Genomic DNA, 17,437 nt, shown 5'->3' on the forward strand with positions numbered 1-17,437 from the left:
TTATAATATGTTCATCAAATTAAACTTATAATCTCAAAAAAACTACTTAAATTTTAAATTGAAATTTAGATTTAAAATTTTAAAATGCAAAGTTATGAAATGTAAACTTCACAAGATACATATTTATGCTTGTCATCTACTGTACATATACCCGCTTGTGGCATCAAATATATTCAACAGTTTACCAGTTTTTATATTTAATTATATCAGCATGTCTGTTTATTAATCACCCTGCAGCACATGGGGGTGCTTCTAGAAACTGCTCATTATTCTGTGTAATCATTAACACAGTTTCACTATCCATGAAGAAACCAGTGCAAGAATAGAAGGCATCACACCTGTGATGGGAATTACAAATAAAGTTCAAATTTTAGGTTGTAAAGACAATGTCCAAAATATTTACTAGATATTAAGTCGGTTTTTAAGAATGGAAGAGGTATGAAAAAATATAAGGGAATGTCTTAAAAAGTTAATCCAAAGGAATGTCTAATGACACATTAGCATCTCAGAATAAATCTCGACATAAACAGTCCAACAAATCCTCTGGAGTTTAATAGCAAAGAAATCAGGTAGGTTGTTTGTATTTCATTTTGGGAAAGCACTTATGGAACAAAGAAAGATTGTTCACAATGTGGAAAAGCCAATAGAAGGTATAAGATCACAGATGCTATCACAGGCCGACCAGAGGTACCAGCATTCTTTTATAAAGAACTAAACAGCTTGTCTGCTAACTGGACACTTTTAGTGATTATTCTGCAATTAACCCATTCAAAGAATACTTTTTAGTTAGGTGCTTAAGATGTCACCAGAAATAAAAAGGGCACTTCTGCTGTTAAATAGAGTCCTTGCTGTTCCCATTTCTTGGTTCTAGAAGTCTGAATTTAAGATTCTAAAAATGAAAATTTTCATCATAGCTAAACACACACACGTCTACTCCACCATGACCGAAATAAGCAAAACCTTTTACTTTGTCAAAGCCTAGTTGTCAGCTGAACTAAGAAAGCCTTTTCTGAATTTTTTTTAACTGTCTCAGACTTAGAGCACTATAGGTCTACCTCCACAACTTTCAATAGGACTTACCTGACGTACGTTTCAGACAAAATTCTGTTTCCTCTGCTTCGGATCTTTGCTTCTCAAGGAGTTTGTTACAAGAACAGAACATCAGGCCCCACCACAGATGGGCAGAATCAGAATTTGCACTTTAAAAATATCCCCAGGTGGAGAATGAATACATATATATGTATGGCTGAGTCCCTTCGCTCAGTCTGAAACTACTACTGTTAACTGGCTATACCCCAAAACAAAATAAAAAAGTTTAAAGTCTGGAGGAAAGAAATATAGTTAGGATGGTAATATATCTGTTGTATTAAAAAGATACAAAAATATCATAGAATTAAAAGTATTTTCATTAAATCAGCATGTGATCACTGAAGCACGTCATTTACTTGGACAAATAAATTCTCCCAGACTTCTTTAAAAATATACATATCTCCAGGTGAATCACACGCACAATAAGGTCCAAGAAACACTGCTTTAAAAAGACTGCAAATGCTGCATTGTTCATTAATCTTCATAAAAGAATTCCCTTTCTTTTACTCAAGGAAAACTTCCACTTTCCAAAGTCAGTTTTCTGTTAAAAACATCAGCTTGCAAAAGGAAACACAATTCTCTTTTATATATATATATATATAACAACTTCCAGAAGTATCAGATTTCGAGGTCAGGGAAGTTCGTTTTAAGTCACTGGTTTTCAAAGGGTTGTCCGCCTGCCAACAGCACTAGCATCACCTGAGAACTTGAACCTGGTTCTCTATCAAAACACGCAGTGTGTTCTTAAAAGCTGTCCAGGTGCACACTCAAATTTGAGACTGGTGTGCAAAGTTAATTGTTCACAGAGTCACCTGGGAAGCTTGTTAAACAGTGGGTTACCCAATCCATGGCCAGATCTATGGGATCAGAATCTCTGAACAGTGAACCTGGTAAATATACATCTTGAATTAGACCCCATGTAAGTTGGAGGTAGGTGATGAGGAGATTGCACTGAGGACAGAGATTTACAGCAGTGCTTCTCAGACTCTGCTGCACATGAGAGTCATTTGGAGAACTGAGTCCAAGGTCACATTCCACACCGTAAGTCAGAAATTCTGGAGGTGGGACCCAGGTATCAGCACTGTTTTATACAAATAATTTTAATGTGCACCTAAGTTTGAGAAACACTGTTCTTAGCATTAGGAAAGAATGACAGCAGGTAGCGATGTAACATGGTGAAAAGGCTAAGTAACTACCTCTAAGTACTTTTTTTTTCAGCTGTATGGTGAGGAACCACCTAAAGATTAAAAAATAAATGCAAAGATCCTTGTGGTTTCCACTTTTAAGTGCATCCATAATGATGACTTTCCCTTGCTTTACATGCCAGATGAATTCTTTCCAGGCTTGAGAGAAGGAAAAAAAGAGTATCAGCACCAGCTGTAAGTTGTCCTACAATAAATACTTTTCCTAACTAAGGTTTTTTGCTGGAAGATAAAAAATGACTTGAGGCTGCTGGACTTGTTTAGCAGTTATGCTGTGAAAGCTCATACACACTTTCATTCACCTTCTTAGCTCATGTTGCCAAAAAATTAGGAGAAACACATGTAATGAATATTTTCACCTATAGGTGTTTTTGATTGTGTTTTTAGCAGTTACTCAGCTTCCACTGGTCTTTCTTAAAAACTATTTAGTTTTATCAGGGAAATTCTGCCATCTGGTGCTTTTGTGTGATAACAGCACGCTGTGCAGTGCTTCAGAGAAAAGTGATGTTCATGCAGTTCAACATAATGCAGAGACCAAGTAACTGTACAGTTGCCTGCAGAGACAGATAAAGCTTTAGAATGCTTCTAAGGAATTTAGCCACCCCATGCAAAGAGTTGACTCATTGGAAAAGACCCTGATGCTGGGAGGGATTGGAGGCAGGAGGAGAAGGGGATGACAGAGGATGAGATGGCTGGATGGCATCACTGACTCGATGGACTTGAGTTTGGGTGAACTCCAGGAGTTGGTGATGGACAGGGAGGCCTGGCGTGCTGCGATTCATGGGGTCACAAAGAGTCGGACATGACTGAGCGACTGAACTGAACTGAATCAGTTATTTGATTAGAAAGTAAAATTTACTTTTTTTAGAGAGAGAGTAAATGCCAAGGTAAAATTCCTTCAGTTCAGTTCTGTCACTCAGTCGTGTCCGACTCTTTTCCACTCTCCACTTTCACTTTCATCAGGCGGCTTTTTAGTTCCTCTTCACTTTCTGCCGTAAGGGTGGTATCATCTGCCTATCTGAGGTTATTGATATTTCTCCCAGAAATCTTGATTCCAACTTGTGCTTCTAATACTCTTTAAAAGGGAAAACCTGGTCTCTTTTCTGAGCAAGTAGATTTGTATGAGAGTTGTTCTTTACTGACGTGTAAAGTGGTCAGGACAGTCATGGGTCTAGGAAACTGGTATTTCTAACATTCTTGTCATCATTAAAAACTTTTAAACTGAATGCAAAGGAGGTGCATTTGAAGTCCATCTAAGAAATACTACTTGTTTGCACAAAATTTATTCAGTTAACTTCATCTTTCAGAACAGCTTAAAAGACAGTAAAGAAGTCAGTACTAATTTTAATTTCACTGCAACGTTTAGTCCTGTGTCAATTAATATAACTCTCTTACCCTTGCTAATAGCTTCACACCTCAGTCTCTTCTTTCCTCAGAATGGGCAGCCGAATCCATGTCTACCCAAATGGATCCTTGTTTGTTGGTTCAGTAACAGAAAAAGATGGCGGGGACTACTTGTGTGTGGCAAGAAACAAAATGGGCGACGATCTGACCCTAATGCACGTAAGCTTAAGACGGAAACCGGCCAAAATTGACCACAAGCACCACTTTAAAAAGCAAGTGTTTCACGGGAAAGACTTTCAGGTCGACTGCAAGGCTTCTGGCTCACCCGTGCCCGAGATATCCTGGAGTCTGCCTGACGGGACAATGATAAACAGCGCCATGCAGGCCGATGACAGTGGCCACAGGACCAGGAGGCTCACCCTCTTCCACAACGGAACCTTATACTTCAACAAAGTTGGGATGGCAGAGGAAGGAAATTACACCTGCTACGCCCAGAACACCCTAGGGAAGGATGAAATGCAAGTCCACCTAACAGTCATAACAGCTGCCCCACGGATCCAGCAGAGTTACAAGACCAACATGAGAGTCACAGCAGGAGACACTGCTGTCCTTGACTGTGAGGTTGTTGGAGAACCCAAGCCAAAAATATTTTGGCTGCTGCCTTCCAATGACATGATCTCATTCTCTAAGGACAGGTATACATTCCATAACAATGGGTCTTTGTCCATCAACGAAGTGAGACTGCTCGATTCTGGGGAGTATGTATGTGTGGCCCGGAATCCCAGCGGGGACGACACCAAAGCGTACAAGCTGGATGTTGTCTCCAAGCCTCCGTTAATCAATGGTCTGTATGCAAACAAAACTGTCATTAAAGCCACAGCTGTGAGACATTCCAAAAGACACTTTGACTGCAGAGCGGAAGGGACACCGTCTCCTCAAATCATGTGGATCATGCCCGAGAATATTTTCCTCACGGCTCCATACTATGGGAGCAGAATCACCGTCCACAAAAACGGAACCCTGGAAATCAGGAATGTGAGGCTTTCAGACTCCGCCGATTTCATCTGCGTGGCTCGGAATGAAGGAGGAGAGAGTGTGCTAGTGATACAGTTAGAGGTGGTGGAAATGCTGAGACGGCCGACATTCAGAAATCCATTTAATGAAAAAATAGTTGCCCAGCTTGGAAAGTCCACAGCACTGAATTGCTCTGTTGATGGAAACCCACCACCTGAAATAATCTGGATTTTACCAAATGGCACACAGTTTCCCAGTGGACCACACAATTCTCAGTATCTAATAGCAAGTAACGGTTCTTTTATCATTTATAAAACAACACGGGATGATGCAGGAAAATATCGGTGTGGGGCAAGAAATAAAGTTGGTTACATTGAGAAATTAATTGTATTAGAAATTGGCCGAAAGCCAGTGATTCTAACTTATGAACCAGGGACAGTTTACAGTTTCAGTGGAGACACTGTATTGCTGCCCTGTGTCTCTTTTGGAAGCCCTAAGCCACATGTCAAATGGACTTTGCCAAGTGGTTACGTAATAGATAGGCCTCAAATTAATGGAAACTACATACTGCATGAAAATGGCACCTTAGTCATCAAAGAAGCAACAGCTTATGACAGAGGAAACTACATCTGTAAGGCTCAAAATAGTATTGGTCACGCACTGATTACTGTTCCAGTAATGGTGGTAGCCTACCCTCCCCGGATTACAAATCGCCTACCCAGGAGCGTCCTCACAAGGACAGGTGTGGCCGTTCAGCTCCACTGCAAGGCCCTGGGAATCCCCAAGCCAGAAATCACATGGGAGATGCCTGACCACTCCCTGTTCTCAGCGGCAAACAAAGGGAGGACACGGAGAATTCGGCCTTTTTACCCACAAGGTACCCTGGTCATTCGGAATCCGCAAACCTCGGATTCTGGGATATACAAATGCACAGCAAAGAATTCACTTGGAAGCGATTATGCAACAACTTACATTCGAGTAATCTAACAGAACATAAAACTGCCTGAACAAAGTCAACATCTGGACAGAATTTAGTTTTTGGAAGAAGTTTAATCAAAGGCAGCCATAGGCATGTAAATGAATTTGAATACATTTACAATATTAAATTTATAATTGACATGCAAAAAAAAAGGACTTATAAATAAATGCATTATGAATTGATACTGATTTTTTTTAATGGATCTCAAAACAAACTTTTAACTTAAGGCACTTTTATTTTGCCAACAAATAACAATGAACAGTAAGAGGAAACTCTTGACCATAAAATAACCAATGTCTAATGTACCTGAATTCTTCATTAAAGAATGGACTTTCTTTTCTGTCACTACTGTTTGCCTAGTGTCCGCCTTCTATCAAGGTCACAAGCATGGCCCTGAGGACAAGACACAATGGAAAGGATTAAATCTGCGGTCTTGATGTAAGTTTGCCATCCTGATGTATAAATATTGCAGTTGTTTTATAAATATTTTACTAAAACCCACAGAAACTAAGCATTGTTCTATAATTCACCATTTTGTACATACTGAAAATTTTCATTGATGGGGAATACAAAAAAATGTTTTAATAACTGCATTTAAAAATAAATGCAGGCTGACTTTTCCTCTTGTAAAAAGCAACTTAACACCCACACATCAAAAATGTGAAAAGAGGGGTGATAACATCTATCCCAAATAAAGCCATTAAAAAGCTTTTAAAATACATCGACACTTCTTTATAACTTCAAAATCTAGCTCAGGCACCCCTGGTTTGGAATTGTTCATAAGGAAAATCTTCTTAGGAGGAATCACTGCTTTATGAGCATTTATTTCATAAGTGAGCATCCTTTATGTGGTAGGGATATGTTTGGGAAAATTTGGACTGATTACATATAATAAAGTGTCACTGTACTGATCATCTCTACAAAATCTTACTTTTTGTAATTCACTGAATTTATTTATATCACGTGCTTAATTCAACCTGAATTAATTTAAGGACATTATGATTAATCTTTTCTAACTCTAGAGACTAGCATTTTCCAGTGTAATTTCTCCAGCATCTATTTAAATATTTGTCTATTATTTAAGAAGAATTATAGGAGCCTTAATAAATGAAAAATGAGAAAATGCCATCAGTTTTGCTCAAGTATCTCAGCACACAAAACTGAGAACTACGTTTGCCCCTGTGTATCATTTTAGGAAGATGGGGGGTGGGGGACGCTTCACTGTGTCTTCATCACACCAAGTTTCGGCTTGCTCCACCTTAAGAGGTAACCTGTTTCCTACTTTCTCTGGTTTTGGTATCCGGTGACCACAAGTGGTCAAAGGATACTCATTCTAACAGAGATCTCATTCTATTTCCGGGCCAAGAAGGATCAATCAGAGGACAAATGGAACCCTTTTAGGGAGGGGCCTACAGTGTAAACAGGTATATGAAAGGGCTTCCTATGTCAAGCTCCATTCTATTTCAAAGTCTTTAACGGGAACTGAGGGCTCCATTTTTCCTAAGATAACTTCCTCTCTGTCTCACCAAGCAAATTATCAGGTTTTTCCGAAGGACAGAGTTATCCTTTGTGATCATTTCAAGATAAATTAATGCATATTCTAAAAAGAAAACAAAACTCACATGAGAGAGGATTAAGTGGAAGGAAATATAAGAACAGATTGAAAATTCTGGTTTCTCTCTGTATAGTACACAGGGGAAAACCGGTTCTAGGTGTTTTCCTCAACTCTCTGTAGAATCTTCAAATCATACGGCCTTACCATATCTTAGCTTTCCCACCTAAAAAATAGGAGACGACAACAAAAAGGTATGCCCCACAGCCTTCATGTGCAAAATGATTAATAAATTAATTTCACTAACTTCTGTAAAATATAAAGTGCATACAAATGCTATGCAATTATAACACTCATTCTTCAAACAGTCTTACTGCTGTTTGCAATATTGAGCTACAAATATATATGGTTCAAACTGAAAGTGGCATTTCAAACATCAGTAATTCTTGAAAAGACGAAAAATAACAATCAGGACAGAACATGACTCGTACTCACTAGGCACGACATTCACATTTCGGTTGTTTGTGCCAAGGCAGTCATTATATATTACTTTGAAGAAAAATAACTTTATGAACTCTATCACTCTGAAAAGGGGAAAAAAACAAGAAAACCAAACCTGATATACAAAACTAGCTGAAATGTCAAGATTCATCTGAAAGCAGATAGAACATGTTAATTTAGTGAAAAGAATGGTCTTTAATGTTTTGGCAAAGTCTTTCTCAGCCCGGAGTAAACATGAAATGAGTGGGCTGGAGTGAAATTGTTTCACAGTGTACAAAGCGGTTCACATGGATGCTGCCACAGCAAAGTAAGCGGACATGGATTTGAGGTCATTTGCATGAGTCAAACTTTGCAATGAGTAACTCACCTAGGAAGATATAAATTATTTAGATAATGATTTGCAAAGGAAATGATCTACTGAAGTTGTACCAGCTACATTTTAAAAAAGTAGTTCTACATGGTTTGCTCATTATAGACAAATCTATTCACAGTATGTGCGACTATATTACATGTAAATTCATATGGCAAAAGAAAATGAATTAACACAGAACATGGGAAAATATCCCCCACATGTTTTAAAATGCCCTGCAATTTTTCACATTCAAAATTTTATGCATCTAAGTCTAAAAAAATATTATATGGAATACTCTTAAGTTACACAAACTGATAATAATTTACTGTATTTTTTACTCTAATAGGAGCAAATTACCACATACTTGAACAAAGTTAAAATAGTTACTATTTCTTTATAATAAATTTGATGTATAATTTACTTTACTTGTGCTTTTTGCACCAATTTATAAATACAGTATATGCAATACACAACCAAGACAGACACCAACATTAATAATTAAATTCAAAATAGCAAATACTTACCATATAAAATAAACAGCAAATACATCTCTTATGAAAACCAGAGCCCTCTGGACTTGGGGGCCATACTCTGGAAACCATGTCAAGTTTGAGCACTGTGGAATCTCAGGCCAGCTGCGAGATTTTTTTTCCCCTCAAGTTGGCATACAGGTTCAGGAGAACCAAAACTGGACAGAGTCATTTTTGCCAAATCTGGCAAACAGTTGGATCGATTCCACTGTGGTTCATTCCGGCCTTTAGAATTTACATGCTGTACCTTCACAAAGACTCTGGTCAATGATCTTGCCATGGAAAAATTTAGTACAGCTACTCCTAACGGGTTTCCGTGTACCTCAGGGTGGCTCTCACAGAAGCCCTGGGTTAAGTTCTTGGTCTAAGAAGTTTAAGTTCTAAGCAACAATCTGTTTCAGCACCTTTTGACCACAACAAAAGCAAAGAAAAATCCTACATAAATAAGAACGCAGTTCATAAAGTGCTTATGAAATTACAAATATTTTAAATTAGAGCAATGCAAATTCATGTCCACTTCACCACCAAAGGTGACTGCAGAGTAAATGGATCACCTTCCTGCCAAGATCTGACAAGCCTTTCCAATCAGTAGTTTGGTCCAGCACAGGTTGCCAAAAAAAAAAAAAAAAAACCATCAATGATACATAAATATTTTAAATCCACCATAATTCCTTCTTTCTATAACTACGAGATTCAATAAGAGCACCAATTTTAAAACGTCTGCTACCAAACTCCTCCTGCAGTAGGCCCACACGTCTACATTTTTAAACCTACTTTTCAAGTTGAATGAAATGAAACCAAACCACACCCTTTCCTTTACTTTTTGTTTCAACACCTTTGTATGAAATGTGGCGTAAAATACAGGAAAACTTTTAAAGAAATGAAAAAACAGACATTTCCAAAGATGACTAATGCAGTAAATGTGATTTTCTATTTTTCAGTGCAAACAAAAAAGTTTGTATCTTTGTCCTCTTCCAGACTCAGAAGTGTGAAGGATGCCCGTAGGGAGTCACTCCTTGCTGTGGCTGGTTACCTAGTGAGAGAAAAAAATTCAAACAAAATTGCAGATGCAAAATGATGCTACATAGAGATGGTATGCACGTGTCACTGCTTTCAGTACCAGCCTCAGGAACAGGAGAACAGACTGGCCCGGGAGTCTAACACTAGACAGACACTTGAGTGGCCAGGTCTTAACAGCACCCTTGGATTCATTCTGCAGAGAGGCCAGCTCTACATCACAGTCCCATACCTGCCAGCAAAAGGCCTTGGGATGTGGGTAACTGGCCCATCAAAAGTCTCTATCCCTGAACCACCTAAATACTAATATTAAAAAGGACTGTTAAGTATCATAAAACATTAAAGGTTCTCAAAACTTCATAAAAGTACATCAGAGATTCTACTTTAACACTGACATTGTAATAGTTGAAAGAGAAGTAGCTTGAAGTGGGCAGTTTCCTGGAAATGGCCATAGATACATCAGAGAGAACTAGGCAAGAGTGTATGCGCGTGAGAGAGGCTGCGTGTATGAGATGCGAGCGTATGCCTATGCACATATGTCTATGCACACAGACAAAGAACCATGCACAGGTTCAAAAAAGTGACACAGGCTTAGAAACAGCTACTGCTCGCACAACTCTGGTGGGACTGTTCAAATCCAGAGGCCCCATGCAAACAGACTATGGCATAAACGGAGCCCTCTAGAGATGTGCAGTGGGCAGCTCAGCTCAGTCGCCCTTATTCAACAAAGGAGACGAGCGCCACTGCTAGTGTCAGGCAGCAGAATCTATACCGTGGTTAAAAGGTGGCTCTGGAACGAGTCACTCTGAGTTTTAGTCCCAGCTGTTGGCAGAATAACCTTGGGCAGACACGTCAGTGTCCCTGTTCTCTAGTTGTTTTCTCATGTGTAATATGGGAATAGCAATAATACCTTATCGCAGGTAAAGAATCTGCCTGCAATGTGGGAGACCAAGGTTCAGTCCCTGGGTTGGTTAGATCCCCTGGAGGAAGGCATGGCAACCCACTCTAGTATTCTTGCCTGGAGAATCTCATGGACAGAGGAGCCTGACGGTCTACAGTCCGTGGGGTCACAAAGTGTCGGATACAACTGAGTGACTAACATGAGGTGGTGTAGAAATTAAGTGAATTAACACATGTAAAGTCATAGTAACTGGGGGCCCCAAACCTGCCCTCTAACACACTTGAGGGCATCAGCCAAGATGCTCTCGGGGGCATCTAGCTTTGCAAGAAAAGAACCTATTGTTTCTTGGGGTCCCCCAGATGGAAAGAAACATTCCAAGACTCAGATGGAAGCAACAGGAAAACATCTTTGCTGAACTCAAGGAAAAGACTAAGGGCTTTTGCAGGAAAAGAAGCCTTCAAACCAAGACTGAACACAGTAGGGACAGCCAGGACTAAAGCAAACAGGAAAGCAGCGAGGAAGACTGTGGTTTTTGAGGAGCGGCCAAGCGTGTGCAGCTCCACCTCCTGGAAGCCATGTGTTTCTGAGGGAGCATACTTACTGGAAAGCTGCTTCTGGAGCTGCCGCACCAGGGCAGCCGTCTGCTGTTGCTGCTGGGTCTGCTGCAAGCCTTGCCTGGGGAACTGTCATCGGGAGAAAGGAGAGAGTCAGCACCGATCAAAGATAAGAACAGAAAGCCTGCAGCCACGCCTGGTCCACACCTGGCCTTCACCTGAAAGTGCCTGATGCATTCCAAACCCATCTCCAGGTGCGGACGTAGCCTTTACCGGAGGAGCCCTGAGGAAGGAGTCCAGCGGTGCCCAGTGGTTCACAAATCCTTGTTCCCTCACCCATCACCAGCTGACTAGTTGGTGTCACTACATTCCAAACCATTTGCAGCAGCAAACTGAAAGCTGCCTGGTGGGAGGATTGGGTCAAGTTCCACAGGCCTGGCCTTGGGTGAATGGAGACAAGAGTGTGGGTGCAGAGGCCTGGACCCCACTGGGACTGCACCTTCCTGCTGGTGGAGGAGGGGAGTTGGGTAGGGTGAGACCAGAGAGGCACCGAGGAGGACCACACTTCGAGGAGGCGCTGGCTTCCAGAGTCCTGCGTGTGCAGAATAATCCGAGGGCCTGAGTGCCCTGGTTCTAGCCATTAAGTTGATTCAAGAAATTGCAGTAGTTATTCCAAAGAGGGGGAAAAAAACCTATGTGGCGGAAGTAAAATCACCTTTGATTAACATCATTCATAGTGCTGATTTACTTTTTTCCTTAACCTTCAGATTTCAGAGTGTCACTCTAGTCTTCCTTTCTACCTCTCCCCCGCTTCTTTCAGCCGGGCCTATGACTGTCCTAACAAAGGACGCGTTCTGATGCAAGGTTATCTTAATCACGTACACATTGGAATTAATCAACTTACCTCCACAGGCCCATCCCCCACCCACCTCAGGATGGAGTGCTGGCCCACTGACCTCCTGACCTCTAAGCGGGGATGGGGTGCACCCTGGAGATGGCAGGGCAGAAGCAGAGTCAAATCTCTGGTGTGTTTTCCTTTGCTTGGGAATAATGTGTTGGGTGTTCTCCTCCATTGCTATGACATCCAACAAATGAGTTATCCAAATCCAGGTGCTTTTCTGGATTCCAGGACACCAAAGTGCGTAAACATAGTCCTTGCCTCCTGCCAGCTGTGTCCTGACACCTGTGACACCACTATCAGTGAGCAAAGGGACAAGTACCAAGGCAACACTGAGCTTAAACCTGCACTGCCGACCGACAGGCTCCACAGACACACAGGCCTTCCTCTGACTGACAGAACACAAACCTTCCTCTCTACCAGCTCTGGCAGAACAGCCTGCAGCACTGCCCAGGCCCCTTTTGAGCATGTGGACGGAACAACGCGTTCCGGATGGCAAACACAGAGAGCATCAGCAGCCGGTGGATTTCAGAGTATTTAGCAGGTATGTATTTGCAAGCTAACTAGCAACTTCCACTGAGCCTTTTTTTTTTTTTTTTAACCTGCACTAGTTTTTCTTCTCAGTGAAAAAAAGAAATCAAAAGTATTAGTGCTGTTACCACAAATCTCCCAAGAACCCCTTCCCCATACCTCCTTCCATAAGTATGACTTCTCTTTTTCCTTCAGGTTGGGGGGCGGGGGTGGGGCATGGATCCATACTCATACAAAGGAAGGCAATCTGGCTCAATTAAAAACTGGACCCAATTTTTTTCACTTGAAAAGAATAGTAATATTATCTGGCTAATTTGGAGTTCCAGAGGCATTCTAAAAAATTTCTGACTGGAACATATGAACTCCTTGAGGAAAATTATATGATAATTCCAACCTTGTCTTTGATTAAAAGTTAATGCAATTATTTAAGTATCTATTTCTGCCATTACACATATTTTTAAAAGCAAGTGTTCAACACAGTATGATATTGACATAACAGTTAATTTTAAAGGCCATTTTTCCAAAGCTTTCTGTTAGCATGCTTTCCTGGCCACCCAACTATGGCAACCTGAGTTCAAGATGAAAATTACAGAGCATGATAGTGTAAACATTATCTTCTTAAAAGCTGGAAGCAACTTTAAAGGAAAAAATCATAGCCTGCTAACAGAGTTAATTTAATCATAACAACTCATGAGCTTTAAAAGTATTTTTCAAATCAACAACCATAATACAGACCAAAGCCTGGATGCCAAATCTAATTCTTCAGCAAGGGCACCCACTCTTTTCCAGATCTCTTCCTTCACAGAAGACAAGTGACTTAAGTAAGCAAACGACAACTCCGGATTTAATTTCTAAGCACGGGCTTTTCTCATATTTTCTTTCTTAGAGGAAAGTTCTATTTTCTGATGACACTTTCTGAAAAAGCACTGGTTCTGTTGTGAGTCCGTTTTGACTCAGGTACACTTACAGAAATGACAAGCCTTGCCCACAGGGGTGTTGATGATGACTGTCCACATGACCCAGCTGCTGTTGCCAACAAGGGAACAGCCTGATAAAGAACTTGTAGTCAAAAGCAGTAAATCAAATACAAATGCACTTTGAGGTTCCCTGCATTCAATTTCCTCTTCCAAAGCTTCCCATACTTCTCCTACTCCTCTTGACCTCTGTTAGGGGTTGAATTATTTTCCCCCCAAAAGATTCACTAGCATCCTAACCATCAGTACATCAGAAAGTGACTTCAGTTGGAAACAGAGTCTTTTTTTTAAAAAAGGGAAATTTGGACACAAACACAGGAAGAACGTCATGAAAGGATGAAAGGGAAGATTGGGTGATGTGTCTGCAAGCCGAGGAATGCCCAAGATTGCCAGGAAACATTCAGAAGCTCAGAGAGAGGTGTGGCTCAGACTCTCAGGAGAAACTGGCTCCACCAACTCGATGATCTTGCACTTCTAGCCTCCAGAATGGTGAGACCATAATTTTCTGATTGTTCAAGCCACACCCGTGGTGGTATATCACTACAACAGCCCTGACAAACAAACACCACCTCACCAGGCTTCCACCACTTTCCCGGGGCCCAGACTGACATCTAACAGCCTTCAGTGATTCTACGCCATCTGGCGGCAGGAAGCAAGCCTGGCACATCACCTCTGTGCTCTGCGACCTTCGGCACCGTGCTGGCCTCCACTGCACATCTCAGTATACACATGCAGACTTGGGAATGTCACCAGACAGCAGGAGGGCAAGTCATGAGGAGGGCGGTGGCATGTTTGCACCATCCCTTCTCCCCTGAGTCTGCAGGAAGGACAGCTGTGAGTGAGTCAGAGCTGGTGTCTCTTCAACAGCCAGTTTACCACTCTGTCACTAGCAAGCAAACAAGCAGGAGAGGAAGAACACTAGCCAGTAACAAGAACTGGATCTGCTAGAGATGATTATAATAAATCTTAGAACTAATAAGAAAAGGAACTGTACCCAAAGATAAAAAGAAATACATTGTGTTAAAATTGCTGAGGCTTTGTCATGGCTCTTCTGAAAATACACAACTAGAACCTTTCTCTTATACTTCTATTTTCTTTCACTGTGAGAGGAAAGAAAAAAAAAGAGCAATGGAATATATAACAAAATATCCCCAGCATCACTAACTTGCAACTAGGAATGATCTAAATGTTCAACAGTAGGTAGGGTGGTTAAACAAGTAATAGCAGAGCAGTACAATGGACCGACTTCTTCACAGCTATTCACAATGACAAATATGCATTATATTAATAAGCTTAAGAGGATATGTAAATAAGCATGCTGTAATTAAGCATGCAAAAAAGAATTATACTAATGCAAAAGTCCAAGATCACTGGTCATCCCTATAACTTCGAATTTGGAAATTATCTGAAGTCTATCACTCTAAGTGATAAGTTTCTCAGTTCATCTTAAAACTTAGGATGTACAACACATCTGCCTTTGTACGCATAGCTGCCAACTAGATTATAATGTATTGGGCTTCCCAGGTGGCTCAGTGGTAAAGAATCTGCCTGCAATGCAGGAGACCTGAGTTCAGTTCCTGGGTTGGGAAGATCCGCTGGACGAGGGCATGGCAACCCACTCCAGTACTCTTGCTTGGAGAATCCCATGCAGAGAGGAGCCTGGCGGGCTACAGTCCATGATGTCTCAAAGAGTCAGACACAACTGAAGCTGCTAAGTAGCAGCAGCAGATTATAATGTATTGCTCTAAATATCAAAATAAAACATTGTGCTTCTCAAGGTAGCTTTTTAAAAGCTAAAAAAAAAAAAAAAAAGCCTACTGTGGATTTTACTTTCTATTTAGATTACTGTGAATGGAGGTGTTTGTTTCTCTAGAATTATTTTCCTTGGAATACACTGAAGAAGAATCATGAGCCTGACATGACTGACCCACTAAGTGGGATAGAAGTGTCTTAAGCCAGTGAGTGAAATACAACCAGCTGCATTAAAACATATCAATACTGACTTAGAACCCTGAATGTGTGATATATGTTCTCTACACACAAAAAATTATTAAACATTATGAAACTATTAGAAGAGTAGAAAGGTACTAAATTTTGCTGTATGCTGCTACTGCTGCTAAGTCACTTCAGTCGTGTCCGACTCTGTGTGACCCCATAGACATCAGCCCACCAGGCTCCTCTGTCCCTGGGATTCTCCAGGCAAGAACACTGGAGTGGGTTGCCATTTCCTTCTCCAATGCATGAAAGTGAAAAAGTGAAAGTGAAGTCGATCAGTCGCGTCAGACCCTCAGCAACCCCATGGACTGCAGCCCACCAGGCTCCTCCATATGCTTAATTCTAGTGCAATATGGGACCTGGGTCTCCTCTCAGTTCTGTATAAGTGGACCTTCTACTAACAATTATAACAAAAATAGTTTGAAGTTAATTTCCACCCCAGTCATATAATTTTAACTTTGTGATAGAATAAAAATTTTTTTTTCCAGTCAGTTCAGTCACTCAGTCATGTCTGACTCTTTGAGACCCCATGGACTGCAGCACGCCAGGTTCCCTGTCCATTGCCAGCTCCCAGAGCTTACTCAAACTCATGTCCATTGTGTCGGTGATGCCATTCAACCATCTCATCCTCTGTCGTCCCCTTCTCCTCCAGCCTTCAATCCTTCCCAGCATCAGGGTCTTTCAAATGAGTCAGTTCTTCCCATCAGGTGGTCAAAGTATTGGAGTTTCAGCTTTAGCATCAGTCTTTCCAATGAATATTCAGGACTGATTTCCTTTAGGATTGATAGACTGGATCTCCTTGCAGTCCAAGGGACTCTCAAGAGTCTTCTTCAACACCACAGTTCAAAAGCATCAATTCTTTGGTGCTCAGCTTTCTTTACAGTCCAACTCTCACATCTATACATGACTACTGGAAAAACCATAGCTTTGACTAGATGGACGTTTGTTGGTAAACTAGTGTCTCTGCTTTTTAATGTGCTGTCTAGGTTGGTCATAGCTTTTCTTCCGAGGAACAAGTGTCTTTTAATTTCATGGCTGCGGTCTATTACATTTCAAGGATTTCTTTAAAAATGAAGATCAAACTGGCCAATGCAGGGGTGTATTAAATTCCCTCAGGGTGTCCTACTTCCATCTTATGGGGGCATTATCAGCCCATCCCCACCTAACTGCACTCTATCCCACCTAATATACCAGAGCCCTGGCCACACTGTTCCTTCTTACTAAAAACTGAAAAACCACCCATCTTTCAAATTCTGTCTTGGAAAAGAATCTACATCAGTGTTTTCCAAAGTGTGAGAGACATGCAGTCATACAGCTTATCTCAGGCATGGTGCTCATTCACTCAACTCCCATGGCTGAATTACCTGCAGAGTAAGTACTTATTTTCACAGGTATTTCCAACACATGACAAGTGATGTGCCCACTACCATTGATAGCAGTGATAAAACGCTTCTTTTTAGAATATGTTCAAGGAAATAGGAAAAGAGGCAATTTAAAGAAAAACAGTAGGTAAATAATAAAGAAGGAATATGGCACTGGCAAAAGTAAAAACTATTGAGGTTTGGCACACGCTGCTTGATACTATGCATAACATTTCAGAATTTGGTTTACAAAGTCACAGAAGCAAATTATAAGATTACATGAAAAATTCACAAAATTACATGAATTCCATGAAAATTCTTGAAGCAAATGCTAACACAGGCTAAAATTGGGAGTTTCTTTTACATCAATAAAGATAATACTTTAGAAAGTACTCTCACGTTTCTTTGGGATTACTCAAAGGAAACTCAAAGCCAAGTACAGCAATATTCTAAGCATACCCATTATTAGTTATCATTTTAACACTGTTTACAAAAAATTTGGTTTCTCAATATAAACATTTAGTCCATAGAATGCAGAGGTCTGAAGAAATTTGAAGAGGAAAAATTATATGACCTAAGAACCCTAAATATTTATTTATACCTTCCATGAAAACAAATATACTGACTACAATAATAACACAAT

The 17,437-nt window shown here is 40.6% G+C and overlaps 2 protein-coding genes across 5 annotated transcripts in view; one reads left to right on the top strand and one right to left on the bottom strand.

The window, feature by feature from the left end:
• Positions 1 to 6,555, top strand: part of IGSF10 (immunoglobulin superfamily member 10) — a 26,633-nt gene extending 20,078 nt beyond the window's left edge. For 2 of the 3 annotated variants that reach the window (XM_027543470.1, XM_027543467.1), the window contains exon 8: positions 3,728 to 6,555. In XM_027543470.1, the coding sequence (XP_027399271.1) occupies positions 3,728 to 5,636 (1,909 nt within the window). In that variant the 3' untranslated portion in view covers positions 5,637 to 6,555. Of the gene's footprint in view, positions 1 to 3,711 lie in introns of all 3 variants that reach the window. The other variant, XM_027543473.1, reaches the window with a different exon arrangement.
• The window catches only part of MED12L (mediator complex subunit 12 like), a 368,061-nt gene continuing 356,430 nt past the window's right edge, over positions 5,807 to 17,437 (bottom strand). For both annotated transcript variants that reach the window (XM_027543477.1, XM_027543482.1), the window contains 2 exons: positions 11,083 to 11,164; positions 5,807 to 9,596 (listed from right to left, as the gene is read on the bottom strand). In XM_027543477.1, the coding sequence (XP_027399278.1) occupies positions 9,544 to 9,596; positions 11,083 to 11,164 (135 nt within the window). In that variant the 3' untranslated portion in view covers positions 5,807 to 9,543. The remainder of the gene's footprint in view (positions 9,597 to 11,082; positions 11,165 to 17,437) is intronic.

This window comes from Bos indicus x Bos taurus, chromosome 1, assembly GCF_003369695.1.
Source record: "Bos indicus x Bos taurus breed Angus x Brahman F1 hybrid chromosome 1, Bos_hybrid_MaternalHap_v2.0, whole genome shotgun sequence".
Taxonomy (NCBI): domain Eukaryota; kingdom Metazoa; phylum Chordata; class Mammalia; order Artiodactyla; family Bovidae; genus Bos; species Bos indicus x Bos taurus.